Source organism: Chiroxiphia lanceolata, chromosome 1 (genome assembly GCF_009829145.1).
Source record: "Chiroxiphia lanceolata isolate bChiLan1 chromosome 1, bChiLan1.pri, whole genome shotgun sequence".
Taxonomy (NCBI): Eukaryota; Metazoa; Chordata; class Aves; order Passeriformes; family Pipridae; genus Chiroxiphia; species Chiroxiphia lanceolata.
This window is the reverse complement of record NC_045637.1, coordinates 124,415,930-124,433,251: the sequence shown is the minus strand read 5'-3', so window position 1 is coordinate 124,433,251 and position 17,322 is coordinate 124,415,930. Positions and strand designations below refer to the sequence as shown.

General features: G+C 36.6%; 1 protein-coding gene across 1 annotated transcript; it reads right to left on the bottom strand.

Moving 5' to 3' along the window:
* Positions 1-457: 457 nt before the first annotated feature.
* MACC1 (MET transcriptional regulator MACC1) lies at positions 458-15,933 on the bottom strand. Its single transcript, XM_032688928.1, has 5 exons — positions 15,906-15,933; positions 12,569-12,683; positions 8,530-10,568; positions 5,897-6,085; positions 458-673 (listed from the first exon to the last, which is right to left on the bottom strand). Exons 1-5 carry the CDS (start codon positions 15,930-15,932, stop codon positions 458-460), a joined length of 2,586 nt encoding a protein of 861 aa, XP_032544819.1. The 5' UTR covers position 15,933.
* Positions 15,934-17,322: the final 1,389 nt, after the last annotated feature.

Sequence of the window (17,322 nt, the reverse complement as noted above, 5' to 3'; positions counted from 1 at the left end):
CTCCCAGTTGAGGATGAAAGAAATCTTACAGTTTTTTTCTAGGCTAGCCTGCACCCATTGACTTAGACTTGATGGGTTTGAGCACCAAATAAAATAATGTATTAAGTATTCAGATTTTAACACTTCACTGAAAACAATGTAAACCTAAGCCCCACAGGCTGAACTCATCTATAGGTCTGTTTTTAAAACTGATCTCCAGCTAGAAATAGCTCCTTCTAGAAAATACCCTATAGAATTCAAGTAATTTTTGTTGACCTAATTAGTTTAATCCCCTATTCTTTTCTTATTTACTCAGGAGGAATTAGCAAGCTCTGGCAATCTGTAGTGGAGAACCACATGCCCAACATCAACTCAGTTAAAACAAACTTCATTCCATCATACTCTGCAAGCGTCACTGAAACACAAATATCCGCAGTACAGTTTTCCGAGAGATTTTCCAAAAACATATCTAGGTTGTCTACTCTTCTTCCTCCATTTTGGAGAAAGCACTTGCCCTTAACACCTCCATGCAGTTCACAAGAATGAGTGTTCCTGTTAACTCTCGCCACTGTTTTGTTACTGGGTTTTTCATTTTGTCCAAGGCTGATTGCAGATCTTGTAAGACATCCCTGTAACCGTCTCCATAATGGGCAGCCCATGTGTAGAGAAAGTCATATGCAGGTTTCCACATCATCTGAAAATAAAGGGGAAAAAATTAAAAGGTTTTCTCGCAGAAATTGAATTATTGAAGGAAAAAAAAAAGCTGAATGGTAGAAAAGCCACAGAAAAGAAAAGAGAAAAGAAGTGTTTGATCCCTAGCCATTCTGAAATGTTTTATCACAAAAGGCCTGTTGATATGAAACTTCCAGTAACCTTATGTAGTTCATTTCTCTGAAACTCTCAAATTCTTAGAGGGATAAATAATAGAAACATAAATTCTTCATTCAGATGATTATAACCAAGTCAAAATATATCGTTGTCTGCAAGTATAATTGAATGAACAGGAATGGAAGAAAAACACTTTTCCCTTTGATCATTTTTTTGCAGTGCATACAACTAGAAAGAGTTTCCATATTTGATTGTGCTTTTGAAGGTTACTGCCTCGTTAAGTAATATTCTACTCTCCCTCTACTTAGCCTGGAAATTTTAAACATGCTTCTTACCTTTCAGAAATGTTTTCTAATAAGAGCAGAAGGAAGATGGGCCAAAGCCCAACTAGAACTTAATCTGGCTACTGTCACAAAAGACAATAAAAAATGTTTCTATAAAGACATCAGCAGCAAAAGGAGAGAACACAGTGATAAAGGATGAGGGAAAGGTTGAGGCAGTTAATGCCTTCTTTGCCTCAATCTTTAATAGCAAGACCATTTTTACTCTGGGTACCCAGCCCCTTGAGCTGGAAAACAGGCATGGAAAGTAGAATAAAGCCCCCTTAATTAATTTAGATTGGATATTAGGAAAAAAATTCTTCACTGAAAGGGTTGTCAGACATGGAAATAAGCTGCCCAGGGAAGCAGTTGAGTTGCCATCCCTGGAGATATTTAAAAAACATGTAGATGTGGCTCTTAGGGACATGGTTTAGTGGTAATTTGGCAGTGCTGGGTTAACAGTTGATTTAGATAACCTGACTAGCTGATTTTAGAGGTCTTTTCCAACCTAAATGATTCTATGATTCTAACATGATTTATCCATTAAATCTGTTTAAAAAAAAAGAAAGAAAAAAAAGCTCCAAAACACTCCAAAAGCAGGAAAGTCAAAAGCATTTATAACTTTTTAAAAATCAGGACATACAATTTAAAAATTATCCTGCAAGAAACAAAGGAAATGAAAAGATAAGTTACCAATGATCCTTTTTTCAAACTACAATTTATTTGGTTTATACCAAAAAATTGGAGCAGATCCTTAACAGGTGTAATTTGTCATTGGTCTGGTGACATTACTTAAGTTATGGTAGCATCATTCAGATACCAAGCTGGACTTATATCTTTCAAAGTGCTGAGTAAATTTGCTCAGTTAACAAACAAAATAATTGTTTTTCCAGCTGCTGCTTTTCCAAATGTTACGGTGGCAGTCAGCTATTTAGTTTCCCCCTCCTCATTGGCAAATAAGGTTTTGCAAAAAGCAATTGAGTTAACTATTTCAGGGATAATATACAGAACCACGAAAAAAACCATCCCTTTCCTAAAAGGGATTTACTCTTTTAACATTAGCACACTTATGCATCATATTAAAAGCATATAGATTGATGCATGCACATTTTTATGTACATATACAAAAGTTATCATGAGGTAGGGATTTTTTTAGCATCTTTTTTATTAGAAAAACAGCTTTTATGGTTCTGAAGCATAATTCTGAAGAAAATTTGTTATGTCCTCAATATAATCCTATTAATTTACAAACAGTGCAAAGCATAAAGCTCTTCTTCCTTGATCTAAGCTTTATGTACTTGATCCCTTGAGGAACTGAGTACCAGGAGAATTTCTTTGCTCATTATTCTGAACTTTTCTTCACATTTGGGCTCAGAACTTTCAACTTACCCAAGACTGATTCTATTATAGTTTCTGTAAACATCTCTGTCAACTTCTGCTGCCTTTCTGCCCCAGAAACAAATGGAAAAACCCATTAAACTCACATCCCCTATAGCCCACTTCGCAGTCTGATTAGTCTAGCTTCTGTCTTGAGTTTAAGCCACAAAAAAAATGCCTATGTTTTCAGTGAAGTTTCTCATTTTAAGTCTACAGGAGGGAAAAGTATCATCATTTACCCAAATGAATGGTACCTATTTTTTCTCTAAGCAAGTCTATCTTAAGTCATAACCATAAACTTACAAAAGGAGTCAAGAAAAGTAGTTTGATTGTAGGTGGGAAGAAGGAGATTGATTAATTCTTTCCTTGTTTTTTTAGAGAGGATAACTTCAAAAATAATGGTTTAACATACTACTGCAAATAACAGATGTTACAACATATTTTAATGAAATAAAGCAGTTCACCACTCTTTTCACCACTCAATATTTATGCTGAGACCAGAAAGTTTCTGTGTTTCTATTTTTAGCTTGATAATCAAGGTAGCCAACAAGAGAAGCTGGGATTTCCTGAATTTATGCTGCTGGCTACATATGCTGCCTTTTCTGTGTCTTTTGCTTCCTTTCCTTATATTCCTGTTAGACTACAATATTTAAAGAATTGGGGTACAGTATTCTCTCTTCCCTAGAATGTGAAAAGACAATTAATATGAAAAGTTTCTCTTTGACTTATGCTGAAGGCCAGTCTGACATTGCAATAAGACAATTGACTGAAATATGCTTAAATACAAACCTTGGTTTCCTCTAATCTTTCAAAATTGATTCTTTTTATATAGGACAAAAGCAAAGAAAGAAAAAAAAAGGAATGCAGGGATCGAAAGCTTTATAAACTGGTCACTGTTGGTGCATAATTAACTCAGCACATTGAACTAATACTCCTCGATGGTGAAACAGTCCTTAATGGTTAATTAATTACTTAATGATTTCAGATAATCCTCAATAATTAATCAAAACTTATTACCCTCTTATCTTTTCTTGGTTTTCTGTTTTCAGACCAACAACTACTATCAACAAGAAAGTTCAGAGGTCATATGAAAGCATTGAAATTTAGTAGAATGTACTGAAATTTAAGGTTAGATTCACAGGGCAGTGAGGGTGCTGAGTGTTTGCATGAGACACCAGTTCTAGAAACAAGGTGTTCTTTGAACTCACACCCATATGGATAAGCACTATTACAAAGGTCACACAAAACTAGTGAGTCTCCATGGGCCCAATCTAATCCTTGAGAAATGGCACAAAAGTAAAGCAAAATTCTGATCTTTGATTGCTCATTGAATGGTCTCTTAAAAATAGAACATACAGCATTATTGGCTTTCTTTATGATGAATTTGACTGTACTATCTTCTGGCAGTAGATACTGTCACGGAAAGGCAGAGAATTTTGTGGGTGGTTTGTAATAAAAATATGCAAAAAACTCTTTAAAACAAAAGAATAGGGTGTATGAGGTAGAAGATAGGCTTCATGGAAAAGAGAAATCCATTTAAAGTAAAGTGTTTATTTATATATATTTTTATATATTTTCTTGATATATTAAAAGAAATAAGTATGGTGCTGGAAAAAGAGTTGTAAGATTGTTTTAGTTATGCTATCTGTTAGCAAAGTAGAAACATTTCCAAATAACATGGAGACCAACAGAGTCACACATTTTTCAGGTCCATAATTCCTTCTGAAAAAGCTGGGGCTTTGTCAGCCAAACACAGAAATCTTAGTAGAACAAAAGTTTCTGAAGTTAGACAAGGCACTACCTAAGAGTAAAAAAACCCTGATAATCAAAATGACAATCATTCATATTCTGTTCAATTTTAGTATTTTAGATTAAGACAATGCAAAACCTGAGAAAATAACAGGATTTTTTTTCACATTAAAAAAAGAGAGAGTAGATATGGGATTGGTAAGAAGGAGAATTTTAAGGGAAAAAATTTGATGAAGGAGCATCCAGACATAAGTACACAGAACAAGTAAAAAAAAATACACAAAATAGCTCTAAGAGAAAGGCAAGATCAGACAAGGAGGCGGTGCTTGCAAACAACAATAATGGAGATAATTTTGTAGAAAAGTGAAGAATCACAAGAGTAAACATGTGGAATTTTGATCCCATATTTATCTGAGAGGTAGGGTAGAGCATTCAAGGGGAATAAGAGTTGGTGGTTCATGACTAGAGCAGAAATATTCAGATAGTTATCACGAGGCAGATAAAACCGAGATGACAGGTTCACTGGACTCAGATTGTGTAAAGGAGAATATTTTTGGTGGGAAACAGGAAGAATCAACTACAGTGAAAGAAAAATGAAGAAAACATTATCCCAAGTAGTTGTGTACCTATGAATGGGAAATAGCAATTCCTTTTGTAATTAGGGGTGAGAGAGAAGGAATTCAGTGTCGATCATGTGCATGACCGAGCATGATGGCACAGGCAGAGAGAGAGTCAAGCCTGAATATAAGCACTCAGGTCAGAAAGGTGAGCTTGAGCATCATTCAGCAATGCTTATAAAAGAGGATTTTCAGAGTAAAACCCAGTCTGGGACCTAGAAGTCATTGGTACATAACTCTGTGGGAAAGAGTGGATCATGCTTTGGAGTTAAGAGTGGAGCAATGGAGAAAGTAACTTGGTTGCCCAGGAAAAGGTATGCCAGGAGCACAGGCTGACCTTAGTCTCAGCAGCCTGCACAAGGATACACCTTAAGTCTTGTGACATATCTGGTATTTCCTGCCGTGAGTACCTCTGGGCACCTCAAATGACACTAGGTATCTAATTAGGCACCTAAATTGCTCCTTAGATGTGTATGCACTAAAATACATATGAGAGGACAAATTAATTCTTCTTTAGAACTCATACTTCTGTATAAGAAGAGTACTTTACAAAGGAAAATAAATAGTATGACTTACCTGGCAAATTATGAACTAAAAGCATAGATTTGCCGTGTTCATGCTACAGAACAGAAATGGAATTGGTGTCAGAGTTTCTGATCTCATGCTACTTAAGGTAAATGATATTAACTATTACACTGGCACAGAAAAGTATTAATGATGGAAGTCAGCTTCCTTTTGGTGGAAAGAGTAAAAGTTGTACTAAGGATGATTTGAAGTGGCTCCTGCAAGGACTGGGTGCTCTTCTTCTCTGTGTCTGAGCTGATAGCAGAGGAACGAGGAAGGTTAACAAGTGGACAGGACAATAAGAAGGGATTGAACGTGTCCCTGAAGCTTAAGACAAGAGACTGCGACCTCCACAGGAAAGTGCAAAAGGAAAGAAGCACTCAAAGCAAGGAAGAAGAAAGGTCCCTGGCTGTATTTGTGCAGAGGAGCAAGTGTGCATGCACTGTTACACCAGACCCTTACCTCCAGAGCTACTGCTCCATTTTTCCCTTGGTGGGGCACTTCATAAGCCTCTATTTGCTGCTTTGTGAGTCGGGCTAGCTTCTCTGCAAGCTCCCGCCAGTTTTTGCCAAGCTTGACAGCTGAAGTCAAAATGATGGTATCCTGGGTAAGACGTGCCACTAATCCCTGGCAATCTATTTTCAAAAGTGCCTGCAACAATAGTTTTCATTAGTGATCTTTCACCAGGAATTACAAACAGAATGTTTTAATTTGTTTTTATAGCACTATTCTGCATTTTTACACAGAGGAAAGTGTTTATTTTTTTTTAATTTTGTGTTCTTACAAATATGTAAATTTTTTCCCCACAGAATGGAAAACTGTCCACAAGCTTAAGAAAAAAAATTAAGCTAGCATTCAGCTGCTTCAGCATTCCAGTGTCAAATGGATCCTAAAGGAAAAATAAACTTCTCTGACAGAATTTAGCTGACATCAAATTTAGCTTCTCTGACATCAAATTTAGCTTCTCTGACATCAAATTTAGCTTCTTAGAAGTATGACAAGAAACTTGAAAATTAAGTTAAAGCACTACTATACTAAGGTGTTGTCCTTTGTCTACAGCATTTCTGGAAAATCACTGATTACATTGGCCAGCACCTTTTCAATTACTCCTCCCACAGAACTAATAATTTGCTGATCATCAAGTAGAATTGCAAGCACAAAACTTTTCCCTCCCCTGTGCCAAATGAGCATTTAATGACAAAATTTTATGATGAATTAAAATGGTTGCAGGAGTGAAATCCTGAAGTACAAATATGTTGCATTCTCCTTTCTTTCCTTCTTTCTTTGCATAAGCCCTAACGAGAAAAATTTCTTTCTTTGCATAAGCCCTAACGAGAAAAATAAGTCTTGTTTTTTTCTTCTCCTCAAATTAACAGCTAAATATACCACTGAAAATGTTGAGTTTTTCAGTGAAAGATCAAGAAAAAAATCCAGACATTTCCCTTGTTTTTGAGATATTGATTTTTACTGAAATATCAAGCATTTCTGCAGAAATCAGTGTATGATTTAATTGTAAAACATTTTACAGTAAAAATCCTCATAGGAAACAGCATAACTTTGGTAGGCACAGTAATGAGTAGCTGACTACAGTGAACTGTACCAAATTCCCCTGTATTTTGGCAAAGTGAAGACAAAGTTGTTCAAATTGCTACATTCTGATTAGCAAAAACACTATATAACATAAAAATAGGAGATTACTTAAAGAAGTAACTAGTAAATTCTACCCAAAAATTACACAAATTATTTCTAGTTTTAGGTCTAGCTTTGCAAGGACAGGGACTTTCATTGGAATTTCATAGCTCAAAATTATATAAATCTCACAAAACAGGACATTAAGTATCCTGGTCTAGTGAAATGTATCCCTGTCCATGACAAGGGTGATGGAATGAGATGATGTTTAAGGTGCATTCCAGTGCAAATCATTATATGATTCTATCTTAATCTAATTGTTCCCCACTTTTTGCCTGTTCTGTAATGAATTCTGTTTCACTGTATTCAATTAAAAGTTTGGATAATTTTCACCTTTAGATTCCCCTCTCCTTTTTGTACAGAGACATGGTAGACTTCACTGTTTTTCATGCTGGCTAAGTTCTATTCCACACAGGCTTTTAAGATTTTTAAGTGGCCACTGCTACCAAAATTTTCTGAATCCTGCTGAAATTGCTATCAACACAGGGGATAGACTGGTTATGAGAAGTAAACTCTGTTAAGGTTTACAATTCAGGATAACCAATATGCTTTAGATGCATAGCTACAATGTGAATTTTTAAACATACATTTTTATAATACTTTATTTTCATATCAGAAATTTAATTATCTTCTGTCTCTTAACAGGCTGGTTGACTTTTCAGTCAGAGCCAAAGACAGTATTAAGTAGTCATTAATTCCAAATTAATTTGAACACAGATCAGTAAGTAAATTAGGATGGTTAAGAGTGCAACTTATTACCTGGAAGAATTTAGAATAAACCCACTTTTAATTCACATATAAGAGCATTTAGTCACATAGAAGTTGTCCAGTGGCTTACAAATGAGGCCTATGAAAATACATACTGAAATAATTGCAATATTGTTCATAGGTTGCTACAACATTGACTATGAAGTTGTCATGTGTGGACAGAAAATCCTGCCTTCGACATGTGGATCAGGATTTCAATTTTCAACATATGAAGCTAAGTTAGACACACAGCATAGAAAAATATATATATAATGAGTTTCCACACTATAAGGTTACTTACTACTTCCCAACGGGAAAGTGAATTGCTCAGGGGAGCAATTTACCATGACAAAAGACAAAACTTTTCAATCATGGCTGTTTAAAAAGCAAAAAAAGTCAACTCAGTCAACCTACTAAATGAGCGAGGTTCCTGGAATATTAGCAGAAGACTTTTTAGAATTAATTGGCCAAAGTATTATTCTTCACGAGAATCTGGGTGCATTTTCTGTCTACAGGTGTCTATAACTTTTAGTAATATATTCAGGTTTGTGAAAATTCCTGCAAGAATGCAGAATCATGTTTTCTTGTTCATACATTGCTGCTGAGCAGTTTCTTGACAATGCATTCCCAATAAGCAAGTTAGTTCATGCAATACTTACAATAATGAGTTCATAAAGAAATAGTCTTTTTTTTTTGTTAGCGTGGCAGTCTTGCTTCATCCTCTTCACAACATGCGCAACTCTCTCTGATTCTTTATTGATATGTGCCTCATTAAAGTCATCCAAAGACATATGTGAATATCCTAGCACCTCAGCTAAAGCTCTCCAGTCGTAAACACTCTCCGAAACTGTTGACAGAACTACTGAGTAGATGTAAGTCAGTTTTTTGAATGGCAATGCAATTTGTTCAACTAGATTCCTGGTTGTTAGCTCGCTATCAGCAGTGTCCATAGCTTGTTCTTTGGAAATAACTTTTATGTTTTTGCAATGTACAAGGCCAATCTTTCTTCTGAGAACTCCTACATACCACTCTTTTATTTTAGTTTGTCCAATGGCTTTAACTTTATCTTCACCAAGAAGTGCTATTGTATCCCCTTTAAAATATTCCAGCAAATAGTCAATCTTATTTTGACGCAACACAGTTTTCAAAGCCACTCCATAAGTATTAACGCTCAAAGCTTTATCTTGAAACTTTGGATATTTTACTGTTGGTATCAAAAGCCAAGGCATGGACTTGATTTCCTTGCGGTTTTGTAGGCGCTTTGGCCTATTGATAATTCCACTTAATTTTGGAGCTGGATCAGGAGTCGTAACATGGAACTGTGTTACTTGGCTACTTTTTAAGACTTTAATCTGAACAAGGAAAACAAAGAAATGCATCTCCCTGCATCCGAGCAGGGAGAATGGGAATTGTTGGTGGACCATTTCACCGGTTTTCAACTCCTCCTCTTTAATATTTTTACTTTGGTTTTCCGTCTTTACTTCAAAATCTGGATCACAGGATACTAAAGAAATGTTTAGATCTTGCGGTTTTTCAAGTAGAAATGTATGTTTTCCCCACAGCTGAAACACCACAGGAGGCATATTTTTCCCCCCTTTTCTTATATCACAAATTGTGAGTTTTCCTGGAATGTAGTTATGACCAAAGACTGTAAAAACTGCTGTAAAAGATGGATGAATATATTTGGGACCATAAATTCCAACTGAGACTCTTCTATGAACGTAGTCCCAGACATTAGTTGCTGGAGGCTGGATTTTGTTTGCTTGTATGGCAATCACTGCATACATCACGTGACTTAGGTCCGTTAGCTTCACTTGTATGGTATCCTGATAAATGTAGCAATTCTCTAGCTTCTTAAAAGGCCCTTCTTTATTCAAACTAAAAAAACACACAATATCACTCATAACTTGGCTGAGTGGATCATTCTTCACTTTAGCTGCAACTTTCACCTCTAGGAAAATGGCTTTGCTTGTGTTGAGGTTGCTCAGCGTAAGTTCTATCAGAGGACTTACGGTGCTAGACAGCTCATTGTTACATGACAATGGAGGGTTAAGGATAGCCTTTAAACCAACTTCTTGGAATTCCCCTGGTAATACATGACCCACAGGGACATGAATGTTGATATCTGAGTCAGGTAGTTGTACTGAACCCCCTTCATGATTCAGTTTACAAACCACATGAATGTCTGTAGCTTGTGTTTGTGCCCATCCAGGACTGTGGCTCATGGCTTCTAAATCTAGGCAAGACCGGGTGAGTTGTCGGTGACTCAACCAGGCCATCTTGTAGGCTTCGCGGTCATTTTGAAGCCATGTCATGTCTGAAGCTGTAGTTTTTTGAGGTGCTGTCTTGTGAGGATTAAATCTTCGGTTATCAACAATATCCAGGAAGTCAGAGACACTCTTGGATCGTCCAGATCTTCTTGTTGAAGTCTTTCTTAGGAGACAATCAATATCTAGCTCATCACCTGAGGAAGCCAAAGAGTCCCTATTGCTAGAAACTTTAGAGAACAAATAAGGATTTTCTTTTAAGATAGAAAGGTATTTATCATTTTTATTTCTATTTGAAGCAGCTATGTCATGTATGAAAGGGTTGGAGCCTGACAGTTCATTCCAGAAAGGATTAGTCTTGGAAACAGTTTGGGTATGTTTGAATACACCAGACCAGTCAATATCCAAATCCAGTTTACTTTCACTGGTATCTGTTTAAAAGAAAAAAGAGAAGAATATCCTAATGCACAGAGACTTGAGACATTCCATTCATGTCCAACTGATAGTCTGTTAAACTAAGAGGTGACTAATTTTATCCACCTGAAATACGTATAGATAATTTCTATACTTTTTCTTCACTTTTTAAAATAATATCAATATTTATTTAATTAAGAATCTTTCTTAATAGAAGAATGCTAATAAATTAGTGCTGAATAATAGATTAGTTTTGAAGGATGTAAAGCATCTTCTTTGATGTGCAGATCATTATCAACTCCTACGATTATTAATTAGCATTGAATATGATAAGGTTCCATAAGGTTCAAATCATTATATTCGAGTAATATTTGGCCTCTTACAAAGTTACATGGATTTCTTTCCTTTGTGTTGAACTCTTTGCAAAGATTAAAGAAATACTATTTCATTTTTTCAAACACTGTAGAGATAAATGCATTACTCGAGATTCCTTTTCATGCTAGTGTACATGCATTTAGTTGATAACAGAACATGTACAATTTCTCTCCTTGTGTGTGGAATTTATTATACTAGCTTTCCATTAGAAAAAAGTCATTGATATAATTTATGAGGTCTTGTGCAATTTGAAATTTGGAGAGAAATGTTTGTGCAGTTGCTGATTTTTCTGAAATTGCATTTTGTTAGACAAATAGGGGTTTTTAAGGGGATACTTAAATACGTTTTCTAATAAAAATACTCATTAGTAGCGGTAATATCTATTTGTTCTGAAGAACAGACATCCTTATAATTTGTACAGACAATTGTTCATAGAAACTGGTTTACAGGTTAATTTAGAATCACACTTCTTGCAATGAATAGAGTATTTGCAACTTTTTATACTAAGGGTTTCTATTACTTCAGTGTGCCATTACTTTTTCTACATATAGAGGTTATACCATCCCTTCTTTAAACATCCTTGCAAAGAGTTAAATTTTTTAGAGAAATTCATTATTTTTATTTTTTCAGCGTATCAATAGCTTTCCTTATCACCCTTTCCATAGTACCTCCCATATCCAAGGTTATTTATGATTGCTCAAGTGCAAGAATGACAGTGTATACAACCACAAAAAGAAAAAAAAATTAAATGTTAGTAGTTTCCTTTTTGTTTCATTTGTCAAATTGTGATAAAAAGCCAAAACCATGAAGCTTTTCCACAATTCCAGAAAATTCCCAATTTGGAAGAACCAAAGTGGAATTTACCTGCTTCCCAGCTGCCTATCTGCAAAGCTCTAACATTGTCTTGACAAGAGCCTTCCAGGTGAACTACCTGGGGGATTAAGCCCAGGAGCAGCCTCTTTCTACTTGAGCACCTAGCCTTGACCAGAGTCACCAGATGTGGCTGGGCTGCTCAAGCACCAGATGAAGCTTTCCTTGTACTGTGATGCTATTAAAGTCAGATCATTTTTGTCTATTAAAAGAATAAATTAATTAAGCCCAAAAAAACCATAAGGGGAGTTGTTTGGTTTTTCTTTTCCCATCCTAAAGGGCATATTTCTTAAACTCTGTCAGAGCCTGAGTCACTAGGATGGACACTTTCTCATGCCAAGGTAACACCAAAATTACTGGTGCAGTAGGTTAGCAAGGAAAAAATTCCTGCTCCTCAACTCACACAGCAAGTTTCAGGTTCACTGTTACATCTGCTACTTGGACAAGTTGCTAAGAGACAAGTGTCTACCTTATGGAGGACAAAGTTTTCTTAGTTTTGAGGTTAAAATAGTAATGAGATGAAATTAACTTTGCTCTAGTTTTCAAACTAAACATGACCTTGCCGTCTTGGTTCTTAAAACCCTAAATTTAGCTAAAGGTTTGGCTAAGAACTCCCTTTTCTCTTTCCCAGTAAACATACCCTAAGCAGCATTTGTTAATGTAAGGTTAAAGATTTCAATTCTTCCTCCCAACCAGCCTGACCCAGACATTTTCCAGAAATAAAGATTTTAGATGGAGGGCCTTAGTACAGAAAGTTGCAGAAGACACGTACTGTAGCTGTCTGAGGGTGTCCGCTCGTCTACATCAAGCAAAGTCCCCTCTGACCTGCTTCTTGGAATCTCTCCACTGGTTAGGGAATCTGTTCCACTACTGGAAGAACTTTCATCCTAAAAAACAGTTAAGCATATAAAACATCAGCAATTATGCAATTTGGAAAAGGGGAAACTTGGAAGAATAATTGAGTTTTCATCCTGTGGTATGATATGAAAAAAAAGTGAATTTATGGTTTATGATGCCAAGAGCATCACAGTCCTGAGTGAGTCTTACTATCTAATGTACATCAAACCCACCAGATGCTACAGCTGCAGTACAGTATACTGTTCCAATCCATAGTGAAGTCCAATAACACATCATCAAGTGTCTTGCAATTGGAACTGAGCCAACTGCACAACACCTTCCATTCAGAAAGTCTTGAATAAAATATTTTTGTAAAAAAAATAAAATTCCTAATTCCTGTTTTCAGATAAGTTTGACTAGAATAATTAAAGGGGAAGAGCTAGATCTTTTACTTTCCTTGACAATTAATATAAAGTATTTTTGTTCCATTCTGTTTTATTATTCTTCTTATGCTTTTCCTTGAAAGAAGATCAGGTCAGATTTTTCCTTTTAGTCTGCCCAAAAAGGACTTCACATACCCTTCCCTAGGGCCCACACCAGGACAACAACAGCCCTAGAGAAGATATTCAGGTCTCTTCTCTTCCTTGTTCTGGCTACAAGAAGCTCTGTTTCATTTTGACGCAGTTTGCATGTGGACTGGGCAACACAAGAGCTGTAAACTAGATGCTGTGGTTGAAAGAGAGAGAGTCAACAGCAAATCTATTGCAAAGGCAGGGCAGACTGGACATCCCTTTGAGGAAGGCAACAGAAGGATGAACCTCTAAAGGTACGTTGCCTAATGTTAAAGAAAGCAGTCGTCATGTCTCCTAAAGACAGAGGAGCTGGACGAGTTTCAAAGGAGTATTTGGTAACCTACATGTTGAAATTACTGTATCCCAGAAAAAGAAGCTGGAGGAAATAAAATATTAGAGATCTTTTGTTCAGTAAAGCTCTTTAAATTAGTGTTATGAGCCAAAAGACACATTAGTGACTCTCCCAGAATCCTTTCATAGATCCTGTATGTAGAGAGATATAAATTCTGATGACCAATAGGTACATTAAGATATATAGTTAAAAAACAAGACAAAAAGACAAAACAAACAAACAAACAAACAAACCAAAAACTCAAGTGGGAAAAAAAGAGAGAAGGTAAAAATCCAGCTTTTTCAGTCCATACATGGGATTCAATAGTCTGCTTTGTTCAGGAGTCTGAAATATTGCAGCCTGCTACTTCTACAACAGCAATTGCAGCCTAAGCAGATATTGTTTTATCATGCTTAAAATGGACCTCCCCAAAAAAAAAACAAAAAAAAAAAGGTTTGGCCTGGCTGTAAGAAAAAGGAATTTTCAGTTACAGTTCTAGTAGGTGAATTATGGGAAAAGGAAGCATATCTCATATCCAAGCACTACCGCACTGAAAGTGGAATCCAGCTGTCTGTTTTCATTGCACAACACCATGGTTTAGAACTTCTCTTTTTTTCACTGCAAATGTAAATCAGTACGTTTTGTTTTCCCACAAAATGTACCTTCAGCTAATGGTACTCCGTTCAGGTGCTATTTTGTACACAGGCAGGGTGCAAGTCTGAGGTCAAGCTGAGCTCAGCTGTCACTCAGCTGCTCAGAGAGCTGTATGGACTTTCAGGTTCTTCTGTTACCAGAAATCTCTGTTATTTGGCCTGATTTCAGCTGGTAGTGTAAGCTAGCCTCCAAGACCAATACTTTCTTGGCTCCTATTACTAATACCCCACCAGAACCAAACCGGAAACTAAAATGCCTACTTAATCCCAATACCATAATTCTGAGATGTGACACTCCACACCTGTGAATAATGTGTACAAACTCCTTCAATGGAAATAAATTTTGCTTTGCTGCTGCATCCCAGAATGTTGACAAACTGAAAGCGTTATATAAACATGCAACATTTTTATCTCAAACTTCTACTTAGACAATGGGGAGGTTTAGTAACACCAGCATAAGGTATCCATAGTCTAAAATCTCAATAAGTTTACACAAAGTAAATTTACTTTATACATTGCCAGTGTACTTGTTGCCAGCACTAGTCTCTGACTGATGACTTACTGATCAATTGACAAATGAATTTAAGAACAGTTCTTTAAATGGTTAAAACACCAACAATTATTTCAGTAGTTGTATAAAGTGGGAGGCAGTAAGTAAGGATGAGGAAAGGGCACAAGGGTGCAAATATATACACAAGGGCTAAAACAGGAAACCCTTGGGGAAGGAGGAGGAAGAGAGAAAGAGAAAAAAAAACAATCTCTTTACACGGTGGGAGTATTCTGACAGAGGCATGACAACAAGATTGCATATGGAAGTTTTATAAACGCTAAGGAATTCTACAAATAGAATAACTAATTTCCTAAAAGTTCCCTCTGGGAACTCCTCAAAATGTTCACCGCTAGCCTGGCATAGAGACAGAAAAGGCAGATACTGAAAAGGAAAACCACTTTCAAAAATAAACCTCCACCCCCTTGAAAGCATTCCTTGGTATGAGAGCATGATGAGGGAGCCCTTGTGATTGAAACATGTCTTCAGGCCAGCCAAGAAGAGGATGAGAGAAGGGGGGACATATAAACATTCCTGGGCAAAAGATGACCACATTTGGTCAGCGTGCAGGGGATGTGGGAAACGCTGGGGACAAGCTGTACGCACACCACTGCGTACTGGGCAACGTGCCTCCTGCAAAAGGTTACGTGATCTGACACCAGGGTTGCATCCCATCTCTCCTGTGTTCCAGCCTTAGTGCTGGGAATGCCTAAAGCCCCAGTGCCTTTTTATGAGACTAAGAAAATAAGAAAACCTATTGCTCACCCTTTTCCATGGGTACATAGTGTGATAAAATAATGTCCCAAATTAAACTCTTGATAGTATAGCCCTATTAATTAGGAACTTACCTGAACAAATTTAGAAGGATAATCATTCAGAGGAGAGAGATCAATGCATGTGGGATATACAGTCATGTTGGTCAGTGGTGAAAGGGAAAGGTATGAAAACCTTTTGCTGCAAAAAGAGGGTATTATGTATAGGAAGAACCAGAGACTAAGCTTTTCATTTGCTGTAGCTACTGAATAAGGAAGATGTAAACTGACAAGTGCTTAATGGTGCAAGGAATTATTTGACTGATAGTATGTCAGCTCACAGTGGGGAGTGAGCAGCGAATGAAGAAGTGAAGAGGTTGGAAAGAGATCAGCTGTAGAGATGACCAGTGAGTGAACCTGAGTGACTGCTGAGAGATGTGGCATTTTTCTGTATGAGGGCAAAAAATAGCGGGGTGGACTTGGCTGTGGATTGCTTGACCTGTAAGAGCAGGGGGTTCAGGACTCAGAGCACTGGTGCCAGGCATATGACATCACTGTTACAGGGGAAAAAAAAGTGCATTAGAGGAAGAAGAAAGTCTCAGGTAGAAAGTTCAGTTTCACAGAAGTCAGGAAAGAGATTTGCTGCAAATGGCATTTTTGCTGCATATAATGCCTCCAGAAATCTCTTCCAGGTCTTCAAAATTCAAGTGCACCTTTTTTTTTTTCCTTTCCAGTCTCTCTACTAAAGAAAACATATCATGCTGTGTTTAAAATAGTGGTAATGAAGAAAATAAAAAAAAAAAATTAAAAAAAAGCCAACAAACAAACCAAAGGCAAACACTTCCCCACTGCCTTTGCCCTCACAAATGAGAACACTTTCTTTTGTGTTTTTAAAGTATCAGCATCCCAGAGCAAAACATTAGCAATTTGCTTTTTGTTCCACCTTAATCCTTCAAAAGCAGGTTATGTTAAGAACAGAGCTCTCCTGTGGCCATGTCTCCCTATGGACTCCTACATGCTCCCCACACAGATAGTGCTACTTGTCCATATCATTATTCACAAAGACTCATGGTCTTTGTATCCAGAGGACAAAGTTTAGCATTAGCACAGAAAGGAAAATCAGTAGGAACAGGTGATGGAGGTAAAATGATTAGTTATATAGCTTGAATTGTTAGACTTTACAAGTTTCTTTCTGAAAGAAGAGGATCAAGGTAAATGCACCAGAAGGTTAAATAAAGTGTTTCTGATCTGAACAAATACTGAGTATCCTGAATTATTTAAATTCTATTATATAGAGAGAAGAAAAGGAATTCTAAAAAGACAGCAATATACAGAAGAGAGATTTTTTTCAGAAGACACCACACATCATGAACAAATCTAAAACACTGTCCATTCTCAGCAGACTAACTTGTTTCTAGCTAAATATTTGTTACAGTAATAGGTCATATTTTAACAGCCCCTTGGTTCTTGTGGCCTGGACCGGCTTTACACAGTTCGGAGTTCAGTGAGAGCCACTTGGATCCAAGTTATCAACCTTTAAATACAGGACTGAACTGTGGTCTGTAGCTAATTATAGTACAGGATAGCAAACAGTTGAAGTGAAGAAACAATCAGTTGAAGAAGTCCTTGACTCATTTTAGTCTGATGTATGCAAGGCAGTCAAGGAAAAGCATCTGTACCTCACTTTGAACAGGGTCAAAATTGACTTTTAACATTCAACCTCAAGAGTTCTCAACCCTTAATGTAATAATATTTGGCACAACATAAATGCTTTAGTGTGGCCCTATTAATTGCTACTTTGCTTATAATTATAGAAAAGAATTTGCAGTTGATA